At 35.2% G+C, this 17,023-nt stretch overlaps 1 protein-coding gene across 2 annotated transcripts; it reads right to left on the minus strand.

Moving 5' to 3' along the window:
* Positions 1-531: 531 nt before the first annotated feature.
* On the minus strand, positions 532-13,792 carry EME1B (essential meiotic endonuclease 1B). 2 transcript variants are annotated; one of them, XM_086439938.1, is made up of 12 exons: positions 13,244-13,789; positions 11,815-11,970; positions 11,600-11,676; positions 10,262-10,447; positions 10,024-10,177; positions 9,799-9,908; positions 8,919-9,094; positions 5,164-5,227; positions 4,946-5,064; positions 2,309-2,398; positions 1,112-1,226; positions 532-902 (listed from the first exon to the last, which is right to left on the minus strand). In XM_086439938.1, exons 1-12 carry the CDS (start codon positions 13,560-13,562, stop codon positions 729-731), a joined length of 1,740 nt encoding a protein of 579 aa, XP_086296064.1. In that variant the 5' UTR covers positions 13,563-13,789; the 3' UTR covers positions 532-728. The 2 variants fall into 2 exon arrangements, with proteins under 2 accessions (XP_086296064.1, XP_086296065.1); XM_086439939.1 differs by lacking the exons at positions 532-902; positions 1,112-1,226; positions 2,309-2,398 and adding an exon at positions 2,427-2,745 and having other exon boundaries at positions 13,244-13,792.
* Positions 13,793-17,023: the final 3,231 nt, after the last annotated feature.

Genomic DNA, 17,023 nt, shown 5'->3' on the forward strand with positions numbered 1-17,023 from the left:
TAAAATTCATTTGATCTTTTAGACCTTTATTTTTTACACTAATTGTAAGGTTACGATTAGCAACTCAATCAATCGTATAATTTCTTAAACTAAACAAGACTAGATTATTGTAATGGGTCATGGCACTTGTGATATCCACACCATGATTTTAAATCTTGGGCGAGAGCAAGATCGCTCGGCAAGTCATCTCCGTTTTGTAGATGCTAAGCAAGATTTCCTCTATGACTCTTCACCATAATTAAAGTTATCTCAGCTGAGATTTTAAAAATCTTGTCCCAGATATCTCGTCACCGACATTTAAAGCCAGAGAAACCCACTAATTTATAGAAAGATTGAAGAGAACTAATGGCTTTTATAATCCAATAACAATCTAATCCTTTGAAACATAAGGTACATTGGTTTTGAAAGCAGATGGTTTATCACATTGTTACTTTTTCCTCCTGATTGGACCAACTTAATTACAGTTAAATGCATTAGTCGATTTTACAATTTATCAAACCACATCAACCATTAGTTTCTCAGACGCACAAATCAAGAAACAGTGCCTGTAACAATGATTCATTTACTAAATACTCATCTTCATCGTACTTGTGAAGAACATATTACATGGAAAATTGACACTATTAGATGAACAAACTATATGAAGGAGCATCTATACCTACAGCAGTCCAGCTAGCAATGATTAGTATTCATTTACATATTATATGCCATTTAAATTTAAGATAACTCTAGCTTCTAAAGAAGTCCGCTCCGTGCTCAACATCATCAGTTTTGATGTTTCCATTTTGGGCCATGAGTATTCTATACACCCTCTTAGAACAGATTTCACCTACTCTCCTATCTTCGTTGCCGAGCAAACCCTCTGTTGTCAAATCCTTGAGCAGGAATTCTTTCTCATGTACCTGCCATTACATGAACACGATTCAAAACACAATTTTTGTTCAGATTCCATTTCTCACATGGGAAATGTACTTTTTTCCTAAATAACCAAATGCATTTGCAATTTACCAGACATTTTTGCTCACTTTTTCCAGGTAACTAAAAAAAAGGACAACCTATTTCAGTCATCAACACAAAAAAAACAAACTCAAGTTTTCTTATGAATACTCACAGTTTTACTTGGATCCATGTAAACAGTCAGAAGGGATCTCATGGTTGGGTACTTCTTCCAAATGGCCATGGCAAATCTAGGTTGTACCTTTGGGATAGCTACCAAAGCCTTTAACCTGAAATATGAAAAGTAATTTTAGCTGCAACAATGTCCTCCCCCACCTATGGTGATAATGCATAACATAAAGCAAAATAACAAAGTTCAGATTCGGTAATTATTCGATGAGGGTTCAATTCGTTTATTTTGGATAAATTTGGGTAACTTTTGTTAAAAAATCGGAAAAATTTCTGAGATTATACAAGTATTTTATTGTATTTCTTACCAAAACCTATCATCTTCAATCTCTCTTTAAATCCTTTCTTCTTCTTGATGTTTGAACGTTGAAAAAACTAAAATTTTGAAGGTGAAGGGTAAAAATGTTATCATATTCCATGGTCAAATGAAGAATCGTCGATTAATTCGTCAATTCACAGAATTAATCGGCTAACCCCTAATTCGGAGAATTTTGTGACTATGCATAAAAGTAGCAAAAACATCGGTAAAAATTACCTAAGAGTGCAATAATGAAAGATCCACTGAATAAAACTCTTGCATTTCTAAAGAGCATGGGTATTGTCATCTACTTTTGCATTATTTAGTGAAGTGCACAAAGCAAATCGTATCCCTTTTATTGAGTCAATGATAAGGAAATCCCACTTAGATAAGTTCGATGACCTCTATTTAATACCTAAGCTATGTAAAAAAATGAACTTTACATATGATTGGTGCCCACCATAGATAGGTGGTGTCTGGCCGCACGACACCTTTGAGAAACCCAAAATGTAGACATGCCCATACACATACATTAAAGTAAATAATGATTTATTTATATTCGAGTCAAAATGGAATTTTGAAAAATTAAATAACCTAGAAATCTATTAATCTGGTTGTGTTTAACATATAAATCGATTTAAATACCATGCACAGAATATTGTCTTGGAATGGACCATTAGGGATGAGAAAATTATAGTGAGGGATATATGCAGGTTCACATCCCAGATGGCAGTCGTTGAATTTTCATTCATAAAAAATATGAGTAGACATGGGGTATGAAGTTAACAAAGATGAAAAAAAGAGAGATAAAAATAGAAAAAAATGCTGTGAAGAAGAATGTCTCTTAAAGATAATTTTATGATCATCATGTACAAAATCACTTACCAAACATTTTTTTTTATGAGATTCCTGTCAATGAAATCCTTGGAGACCATGGCTCCATTAGCATTTATAGATAACCATGTCAACTTTTTCCTGTCATAATAATAAAGCAAAAAAAAAAAGCATATTCAAAAAATACATTACCAATGGTACAAATTGATCTGCAGAAGAAGAAAAAAAAGAGAGAGCATTTCTTTAATAGTTTATAATGATTACGAGAATACCAGCTATTATACTGTTCAGAAATCATTTCAACCCTCTGTTACTTATAGTTGAATGAGTTGTCTGGATTTAATCAGATTGATATGAAGCATCCCATGGAGTTAAATTGGCTGACTCGATTGGAAGCACATCGAGAGGGCCAACATACAGAAATCTCCTAGCATTTTTATTTCTTTTAAGGTTCCTTATTGGTTCTTTTTCCTGGCAACTCTCAGTGTCTGGAATAAGTTTGAAAAGTTAGAGCTTGTGATCACGATAAACTATAATTGCAAATTAGCGGATTTTGCACAATGTCAATACAACAAAACCCTGCTCTATTCTTCCATACTCCACAAGAGAACTCGTGTCCTGGATCTGGACTTGTTTCCAATCCTTAGTAAAATAAGGAGGAATAATGCTGAAGTGACCTCAAGCTGGAACCTCATATTGCACTTCATGATGTGAAAGTGGATAGGAACCATAGATGCTTTTCCACTCATATCTCGATGAAAAAAATCTATGGGTCCTATCTACTTTCATGTTATGAAGTGCGATATGAGGTTCCAGCTTGAGGTCACTTCAGCAAGACTCAATAACGAGTGCCCTGAACATCGTTCTCATACGTGATTGAATATGGCCATTTCTGGTCACTTTATTGCATATGCCATAAAGTAGCCATGTCAGGCTATTATGACATCACGTACTGTATTATGCACGATAAAATAATGTTCTAACTTAGATCCAACTTCCATGTGTAGATTTGTTGGGTCCATCTTTGAAGCATTTTGCTTGGTAAATAAATAGGTTTACAACAATAAATTAGAAATATTTGAACCTAATTCCTATGGTGCACCGGCATCAACAGTTCATGTCAAACTGCATATGAAATAAAAAATGTGGTGACTTAAATTAATAACTCTAAAGATTATTTGTTCTTTATTACAAATGAGACAGCTGTTCTCCTTCTAGATATATATGGTTTAAAGCTCAGTACCATCACAGATGTCTGCCGAGATATCTTTGGTTCGGCCAAGAGCAGATGAAATGTTGATCCCAATGAATGATTTAGATTGTCTCAGTTTTCTCTTGACTGAAACAATGCCTCGAGACCAGCTTTTAAATGTTACAGACAGATGAAAAAAGAAAAAAGTTTTCAAATTTCAATGATCACCAAAATATACTTATAAATTTTATTTTGATAAGTATAATTTTATTAAAAAAGAACAAAGGAGGCCAAGGTAGCCCCCAAGAAAACAAAAACCCAAAGAAATGAAAACAAAGAAAAAGACAACAAACAAAGATCCAATTCTCTCAACACTATGAAGAGCACAACCCTTCCCACTTGAAAACAAAATCCACAAAGAACCGATCCTCAAAGCCCCAATGGGGGAGCAACCTCAAAAATCTCCAAAATTACTTTGTGGGTCGATTTCTCCACATCCAGGAAAACTCTTCTATTTCTCTCAAGCCAAAGCCCCCAACAAACAATGTATGGGAGGATGGACCAAAGACACATTTTCCTGTTAGAAAATACATTAAAGCTCCACCCCAAAAACAAAGATAAGACAGAGTTTGGAAGACCTACTCAGCTTGGAGAGACAAAGAAAATGGAACCAAATTTTCAAACTGAAGACACAATGAAGAAAAATGTGACTCCATGACTCACCACTCGCCTGCACAGAAAGCAAATATTTGGCATAAGCACAACCCATTTAATTAAGTTATCCAAGGTTAGGATTTTGTCTAGAGAGGATAGCCAAGTGAAAAACACAACTTTGGAAGGAACTAGAGGAGACCAGATAGCTGCCTCCAAAAGAACTAGAGTGGCAGAAGGCTGCAAGGCTGTAAAAGGATTTAACAGAGAACACTCCTTCCTTGTCTGCACTCCATTATCTTTGCACAAGGGATAGAATTGATGAGTTCTAAAAGGGACACCACCTCGTTAATCTCCCAATCGTCAAAGTTTCTTCTAAATCCCAGATCCCAAGAATTAACACCTATTGCAGTTTAGACTGTCTTCCACAGTTTTGAGTTTGTTCAATGACATAATATAAAGGGAAGGGATTGAACTGATAAGACAAAACTCCACACCACCAATACTCTAAAAAACGAACCATGTTTCCTTTCCCCACTCTGAATTTGATCCTCCTGTTAAACTCCTAAGACACTTTCAGAATCCCTTTCCACACACTGCACCTGTAAGACAATCTAGTTTCCCCACTCACCCACCCACCCAAAACTCTTCTCCCCATACTTTTTGATTTTGCAAAATTTTAGATACATGAATGCATGGTCATGTGCTGTTTGAGAAAATTAACGAAAAATACATTTCATTGAAAACCATAAATCCTGGCAGTGTTGGCACAAGATATGCACACGATCAGCTAAAAGCATAATTTATAATGTTATACATTTAACATCAAATGATCAAGTGGTTACCTGAATTGACAGTTAGCAAGGCTACATGTTAAACCAACAACATGATCAGCTAATTCAGCTTCATCTCTACACAGCCTTGAATGTACCTTAGCAAAATCAGTGGTCAATTTTGACAACACCTGTAATTTGGAATATTTCAGAGATGTCTACAAAACTATAATTCGGCAATTTCCATAAATATAAGGCATCTAAAATAATTGTAAATAAGGGCGTGAAACCTCTTCAACTGGTGGGCGTCTCCAGCAATTATTATTTGATGTGTTCTTGTAGTTTGCCTGTTCCCTAAGACAACCCAACAATCCCTGTTTTCAGATTGGTTGCAGCATAGAAATAATCATCTATCTCAGGTGTAACAGGAGATACAAAAACTGGGAACAGAGTTGCTATTGCCACACCAACTTTTACTAACGCCACACCAACTGTGTATTCTTTGATGATTTACATAAGATTTGGTGTGGGATTAGTAAAAGTTGGTGTGGCAATAGTAGCTCTCTAATAATAATAGAAGTATTTTCCATCATAAAAGAATAACAAATAACAAAAGACAAAATGTTTAACAGTTTATAGGTAAATAAAAATGCAGTAATAGATAATGAGGATTCAACATGGAACACAACTACTGGAAAAATGTTGCCATATTAAAGCCATTGCTCTTTTATTGAGCTTCTAGTGAAAACCAATGCTAGCTTGCAAATAGGTCAGCATTTTTGGATTTCTTGTCTTATTCAGTCCTTAATAATCTTTTCTATAGGTAAAACATAATTGTTTCAGAGAAATGACTCACAAGAGAAAAAACAGCTGAGGGGACATGATAAATCTCTTCATAGGCTACAATGTAACACACTAACACCCAAAATAGCCAAAAGGATCAGTTGGATAAAAAAAAAAAACTGAATCGCACAAAAAAATCCTTCAAAAAATAGCCCCTTTTAGTCTTTTACAATCCTATATCACTGGTAGAGTAAGGCTTTCATCTTCAAAATTGTCTACTACACAATTTCCTCTTTCTTATAAAAGATAAGACAGTTCCTTTCTTTCATATTCTTCAATAAAATGTGAAAGGGAGTATTGACTATATGACGCAACCTCTGATGGGAAATGTAGAGAACCTTCAACAACCAAGGTATCTTCTCAGCATGGCCCAACAGAAACAAAGAGCTAAAAGAAGGAATAACACACCACTCTCACTACAACGCAATTGAGTAATCGATCTACAAATTCCCCACTCCTTTTGCACATGATAATCTACAATTTTCTTCCCAGAGATGAGATGGTCAATGATCAATACTTAAATGGACAATGCACTTCTTGGCACCATCCATGTTTTAGCCCAAGCTGAGAAAATGGTTATTTAACAAAGCAATTAGTTGTTAAATCAGGTCCAAATCAGAAGTCATTAATGCAACATATAAATGTTAGCATGGTTTCATGGTGTTAAGCAACTTGTACCTGTCTGATATCATGGACAACCCTTTATTTAAGTGTAGATTTGTTGTTTGACCTATCAAACTATGCTTACCACACTTTCTTGAGCTAATTTCAGCCTCCCTCACTAAACATACAAGGATGTTGAAGGAACACATAGACATATACACACAGACATTTCAGCATGATTAGACCACATCTCATGTCCTGGCAACTTCTTTCTCATTAGAAAGCACAAATATTGCAGGTTTGTAACAATACCATAGAATATAAATAAATGGTTCCAACTTCCAATACAAGAAAGAAGAGGCACAAATTTCACCTACTATTGTGGAATCAACATAATTTAAGGGATCAATCGATACCTAGTTGGTTTGCCAGATCCAACTTGAGACCGTCCAGCCCAGGTCAATACACCTATGGGACTCAGGATCAGCCTGGACTTGCCTGACACAGGTTTGACTCACCTTGTCTTATTCTTGTCTTATACATATTTTACCTTGGAAGACCATTTGTACTTTGATCATGCGGTTTTTGCTGTATTGGCAACATTCCAAAATTTTCCCTTCTTATAAATATCCACAAAGATAACAAAGCGATCACTTTGGGATATTCCAATAATACTTTCCTTTGGTCACCGTAGAAATGAAAATATTTTAGCATATGTTGAGTGCATATTTTCCTCCACTCTCGGGTGTGTAATACCCCAGTCAAGCCCCGTAACCCTCTTATTTTCATTGTTCTCCCTTTCTTCAACAGATCGGTCTTTTTGAGTAGTTGGTTGGTTAACATGGTATCAGACCGCTAGGTTCGTATAGGTCACGGTTTCAAATCTTTCCACCCTTATGGGTGAGAGGGAGTGTTGAGTGTATATTTTCCTCCACTCTCTTGTGTCTCATACCCCAGTCAAACCCCGTGACCCTCTTATATTCATTGTTCTCCCCTTCTCCATCAGATCGATCTTTTGGAGTAGTTGGTTGGTTAACAATATATATTTGTGGAAATATGTCAGAATTTAATGCCATAAGTCTAGCTACTGTGTGGCCCTTAGAGTTTGAGAACCTGCATTGGCAAGACTCAGTCCCTCTGAACAGAAGCCAGATAAAGCATGAGTTGTTGGGTCAATGTACGTCACACCATGGAGTGGGAGAGCACAAAGAAACGTGATTATTACTGACTAAGCATGGCATGTACAACAGGTTATCGATCTTATGTATTTTTAATAGATATAGGTTTTAGTATGATGTTGTATGAGGATCCTTTGGAACTTGTTCTATATCCTGAACTTTAAATCAAAGTAAAAAGAACGCAAGGCTTATATGAGGTGAGGCTTCAGCATCATTGAAAAGGATGTCCACTACTCTTGTCAATCTTGCCAAAGTGTCCCAGCCCCACATTTTTTCTCCTTTAAAGTTCACAATTTCCTTCAGAAACCATAACCAACCTACCACTAAAATATATATACGTAAACCAGCTCTCACATAAGATTAATTAAGTCTTGGAAAAACATTTAATCAAATTGAAAAGGAGTTTTTTTTTTATGTTTACTCCCACCAAAATTTAATATAAACTAGTATGATTTCATGCCTGTCTGTGAATAAATTACTGAGGAACATCCAAATATTGGAGTCCCCAACTATTAGACATGAGGAATTTATCTAATATTGCACATGGCCAAGTTAGTTATTTGACCAAGCATATCTAGCAACACCTCAACAGGAGATCTACTAGCCCCTCAGATCATCATTAACAGTAGTAGGCTAGTAGCATCAACATATATGCCTTATCCCAAATATGGGGTCAGCAACAAGAATCATATTTCGCATTAAAAAATTCTATCTTGAGCACAATGAAGGAATGTGCAAGTTGAAGGTTCTAAAAGAGAGAAACAACAACCAAAAAGAACATTGAATGAGGTAGTGAGTGCTTTCAACTTACACCAAAGTCTTCCTCATAGGTCCTCCTTGTATATGCCCAAATCCTCTCAACCAACTTTCCTTTATTTTATCTTCTATTGGGCTAACCTAAATTTCCTGGGATATACTTATTTATGATTCTCTTATCTTCCTTAGACTTACATCTTCGCTATGCTGGTTCTATGGATGCTCTTCTGATTCACAAAATTTGAAGTCCTTCATGCTCCTTGTTACTCAATTTTCCCTTTTGCTGTTCTCCATTAAATTCACCAAGAAATCATAAAATTTGTGAAGGAGGTGCATCACGTTTGAAGCAAGACCAAGTGTCGTTCATGATTGAACAACAATTAAAAGCCAAATCACCATCGACCATTTAGATGTATTACCTTCAAAATAATTGTCTATCAAACTATCCAAACACAAGGGGAGGGTCATATGGGATATAAATTCCATTAATTTGTTAATAAGAATACACAAACTACAAAGATATCTGGATACATAAATATGTGAACTTGCAATATTGGACATTATTGTAATGCACATGAAGCAATATAATAAGGTAAAACAATTCCAAAATAATGAAAGAACAAATGTCAAATTTCCATAAAAATGTTTCCTTAACAAAGTCTTACCTTTTATTGATATATGCCATTAACCTATTTGTGACGAAGCAAATTGTGTAAGATGGATAGCGACTTTGAACTCTAGAAACATGATCCATGAGAGAATCATTGATGATAAGCTTACAAAATTCATCCGCCTCATATACAAGTAATAGATATTTAACTTCGGATCCCTTAGAAGAAAGCTGCAAAAAATACACAAATTTTTTTTTCTTGAGAATTAGTGACTCGAACGACATTCATCAAGCTTGAGATGCATTGCAACTCCCAATAAATTTCTATGCAAAAGGGTAAGTGTTTGGAACAAGCTCCATATAAGAACATCTTCTCTTGTATTATCAATGTTGAACTTTTTCATGTAATTGTTAAAATATATTGTTGTCACGCTCACAAGTCACAAATACAAAGTAACATCAATGCAAAAGGGGAAGTTATACTTAAGGTGAATGTTTCAGACCTCGAAAACATTGTTAACCTAAATGGAAAAATGTATAATTGAATCTTCAAAAATAAATAAATAAATGTATGATAAAAATTTTGGGATGCCAGTATAAGGGCTTAGGCCATGACAAAAGGCTTTGACGCCTTGCACCTAGTGGATTATATTGGGATTAATTTTTTTGGCCTATAAATTCAGTCATATTCATAGGCTAAGTGGCATATTTCAGCATTCTGTGTATGTTGGAACAATCCTTAGCTTTCATTTTGCTAAACTCGAAATGATAATTAACTTATCAAGAAAAAAGAAAGAAGAATGAATGAATGGATGAAGAAAGCATCAAATGCATCATTTTTAAAATGAAATAAGTAAATATTCATAAAAGAGAAAGGATTTGGAAATGCACAATCCTACGGAAATCTTGCCAAATACTTTACAGCTCTATACTACCTCTGAAATTTCTTCTGGTACAGTCATTGTCCACATAATTGATCTTTCAACTGAATTTGATGTTATGCGGAAACTGAGACCTTTTTCAGCAAACCTAGAAAGGAGATGTCCTGGATTAAGAAAGAAAATAGTTGCTCAGAACATGGAGAATGCACAATACAATCATATGAAATGTCTATTTCTAAATAAAAAATAAAAAACCAATGAGCAAAATATGTGCCTCACCTCCAATAGACCCAAGTTCAACTACTTTAGCATCAATTTCAGCTACTATGGATTTTAGAGCAAACTTCCCTTTCTCCCACTTGTCTTGTTCTTTTTGCAGTTTTTTCATCCGAATTGCTTCAGCTTTGATAGCTTCCTTTTGCAACTTCTCTTGCTGTATGATAGAATCTTAGGTCAGTAAGATTACCTTGACCAAATAATACAGCCAACATAGAGTAGTGTTCTTAGAAAGGCTGACCTCTCTCTTTAGTTTCCTTTCCTCAACTAAGCGAGCTTTGTCTTCCTTCATTTTCCTTTTTCTAGCCACTGTGTCATCCTTGTGGTTGTTTTTCTTTGCATCAACTCCAACATTTCTATCTTTCTGCTTTATGGCATTCCCTACATGCTCCAACGTGACATTTTCTTCTTCACAACTATTGTGTGTCTGTGTAGAAATTTGTCAAGTCATTGATATTTGTATACACTGATTTGCTAGAGTGAACATCCACGGTTTTATACAATAATAGTTGGATTTAATGTTGTTAGAGCTGAATAGTATCATTAAAATATGAGTAGGATTCAAATTGGCATCAAGTCATTGATACTTATGGATAAAATGGGAGATGCACACAGTTGCAAAAACGAACATCCTAGGTTTTATATGATAATATTTAGATGTAAAAAAATATAAAAGAAGTATTTTTCTTATTGAGAACTTCCTAATAAAATTGACTAATTTCAAATTTTAATAATTAAATATATTGAGAAATGAAATAAGGAAATTAATCAATCAAATCAAAAAGGGGATAAAGTAACAAAGTAATACAAATAATAATACAATAAAATAAAGAACTCTATTTGATTTTGTTAGTCCTATCTATAAGAGGAGATCATATGAAAAATGTAATGTTGTTAGGGCCAAATAGGATCATTAAAATGTGAGTAGGATTCATTTAAAAAAAATGAGTAGGATTCAAGAATTTGTACAATAAGATTCATATTTTTTTTGTGAGTGAAAATATGAATTATTATCCAAAAAGATTAGGAAAAACTGAAAGATCTTTTCCCAAAAATAAAGAAAAAACATGAATCAACACTTCATGTCCCATGAAAGAAGTTTCCAGCTCTCATCAACAATTTCAGTTCTCAATCTTCCAAACTATGTGCATCGACACATGGACATGCACTTCTTGTTAGTCTTTTTTTTTTTTTTTTTGTGGTAAGTACATACATTTCTTTTCTTTTTTATGGGTAAACTGGATTTAAATCCATGACCTCAAAGTTGCATTGCAATACGTCAATTGAGTTATGGGCCCAAGCCCTTCATGGATTTCTTGTCAGTCAATAATTAGTAAAACTACACACATGCTTATGCCCATGCCATGTCATGTCATGCTGATCTGGGTACCCTCAGGAATTTTGGAGGGTCGAGATAATGATCGGAAATGCAACCTATCAAAAAAAGAACGGAAATACACTAAGATGAGCAGAGTTATATATTACCAAGACCTAACTGCAATCTATGATAAAGTACTAGTTCCCAATCTCTGCATTCATATAAAACATAAAGATGTCATCACATAACCAGAGGAACTACCTGACACATAGCATTTTCCAAAGAACATTCACCATGCACAGGACTGTCGCGAAGAATTCGTGCTGAATTATCATTCCCTGGCAAACATAGTGATTACATTTTCATTATAATTATGGATACCTGGTTCAACTACATTCATAGAAAAAATCATTCCCATCTAATAGCATAAATTATTAATTTGAACCCTCAAAATCAATATTGTTTAAACATCTTACAAGGAGAAGAATCAGATGGAAGAAAACTAGAGCTCATTTCCAAGTTCTTCACTGCACCAAGACCAGCAGCCAAGTTTCCATCTTCCTTTGAATTTTCCCTCACACAACCACTTTCAGACTCATCGTCTGACTCCAAACATATCAAACCACTAATTCCTGCAAAAGGCAAGAACAATTCCAATTCAATAGCATCATCATCAACAATGCCATGCGATAAGTCAATAACATTGGTGTAATGCCAATATGATAAATATTACTTTAAAATAACCATGCTCAAACCCATCCAGATACATTAATAGAGGTAGGAGAAGTACTTCGGGTGACAAAAGAGACTACTCTCCCAGTAAAGGAAGGGTTCTCACGACCATAGTCACAAAATTCTCCGAATTTTTCAAAATTTCTTAAAATTCTCAGAACAAGGGGATTGCCGATTAAATCAACAAATTAATCGTAGAATATTATTACATTTTTATCTGTCAGCTTCAAAATTTTATTTTCTTCAACATTCAAATGTCAAGAACAAGATGGGGTTTTTAGGGAGAATGAAGATGATGGATTTTGGTAAGGAACCCTAAAATATAAATTGTTTCCTAGATTTTTTACGAAATTTTCTCACATTCATCTGAATTAACCGGATTGAACCCCCAAAGAATAATTTTTTAATCTTTGTTACTATGCTCACAACAGCTGAAGTGGCGGGACCAAAGGAGTCCAGTGGATTTGAACTCTTTCTCCCTCCACCATGTGGCAAACAGTTGTTTTTTAATTTTACCATATAAAAGGTTTTAAAAATTGCAAATAGGGTGCCATAGATAAAGGAACACCCTTAGACATGGCCAATCCATTGGATCCTCTATCAAAAGGGACCGTATCAATTTTCTATGACAACACCAGTGTGCAAATAAAACTACATATTAATAGGATAAGAACATGGTTTTAAGAATCGTCCGAGAATTAGATTGCTCACGATATTTACAATGTGAATTGTCCTTCACATTGATTCATCCATTATTTAGAAAATATAGGCAATGCTGATAAAATTCATCCGAGTCAACCAGGTTTTTGTGATTTTTTTTTATAGAAGCAATTAATTTTATTAATGATTTAAATATTTATTTTCTAAGTAGAAATGATCATGTGACTGAGCATCTTCTAACATACCATTTTTATGGAAAATTTTACTAATATATAATTTTAAACCAAGTTAAATCGTTTACCTCGATCAAGACAAAATGGCAAAAAACTGCTATTTTAAACCAAGTTAATAGCCCGGGCTACATTTGAATTTGATCTATAACAAACCCTAAAAATTGTAAAAACCTTAACCTTCAAGAACTCAGAATTAAAATGAGGAATAACAACCATAATATTTATATAAAAAAACACATATAAAATAAAATTTAGTCTGAATTCCACAACAAGGAATTACCAGATAATTTTTTCTCTGCGGCCGCATCGTAAGAGGATCCGATTCTAGGATCTGAGAATCCAGCAGTGCATTTAACGATTGAAACATCAGATTTAAAGAGATCGGGTGAAATTGGGGTTTCAGGAACGAAGGAGGGTGTGGAATCCATCCGATTAGGTTTCTTAGGGGTTGGATCGTCATCGAGAACCACAACATTGGGGCCGATTACTTCATCATTTCTTCTCCTTTTAACGTTTAAGATTATAGGAGAAGATTCATGGAGTTTTTCTTCTTCTTCGTCTTCATCTGAGAGGATTTCTACATGGAGAGGTTGAGACATTGAAGGAGAGAAAAGCAACACTCAAGACTTTTCCAGGTTTGTTTGATTTGTCTTCAAATGCTGTTTTACGCGCGAGATGGTTCGGAGAGTGGAGACTGATGAGTGCCTGGGCGGTGATATAACCCTTGACCTGGGTCTTTCCATCATAGACTTACTTCACTGTTTAGATGTGCATCAGTTATGGATATTGGAAAATGGACATTGATGAAGATCAAATCACCATTCACTGTCAACGATATAATAAAACAAAGTGTGAACCATTTCCTTACTAATATAGTAAGGTTTTGAGCCTTACTTAGGGTTGTTTTGTTCAAAACGATAACCACGTCAAAAATCCAACACCACGGCCCTCTAAATTTCATCGAAAAACTCTCAAATAAAAAATAAAAAAAACAATTTCTTTTGAATTAGATCCAAGGTTTTGAAAATGGACAGCTATTGAACCTTCACTTAAGTCCCAAACTTAAATATGAAATTCAACGGTGAAAAATAATTTTTCTTTTCAAAATTCATAAAATTTTGTCCTCTACAAACTTAAAACATCGGATCATGTTTTGAGCAACAAGAGGTGAGCCCAAGGGCCCTTAGTAATGATGAAATCCTTACTTAGTAAGACTAGGCTGACTCTAAAACACAACACTTCACTTCCTAATCTTTATCCCCTATAAGTAGGGTTTGGGATTTAATCTCCTCACGAATCTTGATGAACAATTTTAACTTTATTCTAGGGTTGACAATGAATCAATTCGATATCGGATCAGAGTATTTAATTGTTGTCAATCCGAAAATTTTACTTTGTGAACCAAATCTAATTTGATCAAATCCGCTTGGATAAATAAATCCTAGAACCAAACTCAATCTGACAAAGTTTTCATTCGACCCATCAAACCCTATTTCGAATCCTTTGCACTGCAATTAAATCATATCTGAAGGTGTATTCATCCCTAACTCTCATCATCCACCAAACATTGAAGTTCTAATCAACCTTTAGTGTGAACTTTCGATAGTTGAACTCTTGAAAGTTCAACTCCGCCCTTCAAACACATCATTTATTTCATTTTCTCTCTTCCATTTTTAAGAATATCCATTCAATTATATTACTTTTATCCTTTTACCCTTTTTCCAATACTACCCTTACAATTTTACTATCTCTCTTCTTTATTTCCAAATAGAATGATCATGTTACAGGCACGAGCAAACTCTAGTTTATATAAGAAAGAATAAAGCTGAAGTGACCTCAAAATTGTACCTCATGTCTCACTTTTTTGACGTGAAAGTGTGTAGGAACCACAGATGTTTTTCATCGAGATATGGATGAAAAAACATCTATGGTTCCTACACATTTCCACGTCAAGAAAGTGAGATATGCGGTACAACCTTGAGGCCACTCTCTAGGGTGACTCTATAATAAAATACAACGGTAGACCCTATTCTTTTATCCCTTACATGCAAAGGGGTTGAAATTACGTTGATACTTCCATAATTACGAGTAGCGTAAGAGATATCTGGAGGATAACTTTTAACTTTATTATCTTTCTTCTTCACTTCCTTGCCAAGTGTGGGCATGGGATTTTCGTATTTTTGAAACATCCTTCCACTTTGGGGTGTTTTGGAGTCGCCACCATTCATTTTCGGAGATGGGTGTGAATGGTCACCCGAAGTTGTATTTTTTGAAAAAAAACGTCATTTTGACATTTTTTGATGACTCTCATAGGATAAGGTGCATAGTCCAACCTTTTATTCAAAGGTAAGGGGGTCCATTTATGGAGTAGGGAAGGTGTTAGGCACCCTACTCCATCCACGTAATGTGGTAACCTCGGAGTCGATCTTTTAAAATAAAAAGAAAATGAAATCAAAAAAAATTCGATGTATGCCCTCAAATGTGAGGGGCTTTCGATATAGGTTCAAATCATTAAGGGCACCCTTATGAAGAAAGGGCCCTTTGGTGATTTAAATCATTGTGGTGTGTGCAAATGTGTAGAGAAGGGAGTGAGTAGGAGAGGGAAGTTGGGGGGTGTTCTCTTTCAAACCCACCTTGATCTTCTTTTATCTTCAAAGATGTCCCCTTGATGAGCCTCCTCTTATTTTCTTGACTTGTTTGATTGAAGGTTAAGAGTTGGAGGTAGTGAGTTGAGAGAGAAAGGTTGAGAGATTGATTTGAGGTGAGTTGTGATTTTTTGAGGTATTTTTCTTAATTTTTCATTAGGTCTTGGGAGGGGAGAATGGAGGGGTTTTTATAAAAGTTGGAGGGTTATTTTAGGGGTATAATGGGATGAAGGATTAGAATAAGGGATAATGACATGGGTTTTAGAGAAGAAGGGTGTGAAATTTGAAATGAAAATGAGGGTTGTGTTTTAACCCAAATGGTTTGGATCTTACCCAAATCCATTTGGGTAGAGTGTTTGGTGGGATGAAATGAGTGATGGTTGATGGGGGTGATGGGGGTGATGGGGGTGTAAGAGAGTTGTTTAGAGAATGAGTGTTAAGTTGGTTGAAGGGTGAGGTGTTTAGATTTAAGAGAATGAGTTATGTAAGGGATTAGGTGTTTGAATTTTTGGGAGGGGTAGTGAGATGATGACATGTGTTAAAAAGGAGGAGTTGATGTGGTGATGAGAAGAATTGATTGGTGATGATGGTTGGTTGATAAGAGAGAAATGTATGGGTTATGTAGACGCCCCAATTTGCACGAACCCATAGGAAAATCCAAATTTTCTCGAATTAATTTCGATTTAGAACTCAAGTTCTTCGACGGACCCACATTGCTATTTTGCATCATTTTCATGCATACATGCATCATCTCATATCATTGCATGCCCATGCCTTGTCCCTAATCCACTTAAACCTATGCCCATCACCCAAACCCAAATCCAAATCCAAGTCCATATCCCAAACCCAAACCCAAGTCCATTCTCTCACCCCTTATATGATGACACATGTTGATACCTCATAAGCCCCCAATACCCAATGCATCATCTAATTGGAGGGTCAACTTTTCCTTTGTGAAAACTCAAGAATGCCCTTCTCAAAAGGTTTAGTCAAACCAAAAAGGTTGTTTGGTCTTTGGTAATAATCCATAAAGGTGAGGGAACTTCCCATTATACCCTCAAAAGGTGGGAATCTTCAAGTACATACATGGAGTTCTCCCATTGGTCCATTTCAAAATTATACTTCTACCCTTACTTTATTTGTTATTTACAAATGAACCAAAGTCTACTTTTCACCTACCACTTCACCTTTACACATGTCATCCTCCTATTCACCCTCCCAAATATGCTTTTATTTTTTCATTGGTCCATTTCAAAACTACACTTCCACCCTTGCTTTATTTGTTATTTACAAATGAACCAAAGTCTACTTTTCACCTACCACTTCACCTTTACACATGTCATCCTCCTATTCACCCTCCCAAATGTACTTTTGTTTTCCCATTGGTCCATTTCAAAACTACACTTCCACCCTTG

The sequence above is a fragment of the Akebia trifoliata genome, chromosome 4, assembly GCF_017979445.1.
Source record: "Akebia trifoliata isolate Shusen 1 chromosome 4, ASM1797944v1, whole genome shotgun sequence".
Classification (NCBI taxonomy): domain Eukaryota; kingdom Viridiplantae; phylum Streptophyta; class Magnoliopsida; order Ranunculales; family Lardizabalaceae; genus Akebia; species Akebia trifoliata.

Coding starts and splice junctions, on each gene's coding strand:
- EME1B (XM_086439938.1), bottom strand. CDS start 13,562: ATGTCTCAACCTCTCCATGTAGAAATCCTCTCAGATGAAGACGAAGAA. Junction 10,178..10,261: donor AAAGGAAACTAAAGAGAGAG/GTCAGCCTTTCT, acceptor TCTATCATACAG/CAAGAGAAGTTGCAAAAGGA. Junction 5,065..5,163: donor GACGCCCACCAGTTGAAGAG/GTTTCACGCCCT, acceptor TCCAAATTACAG/GTGTTGTCAAAATTGACCAC.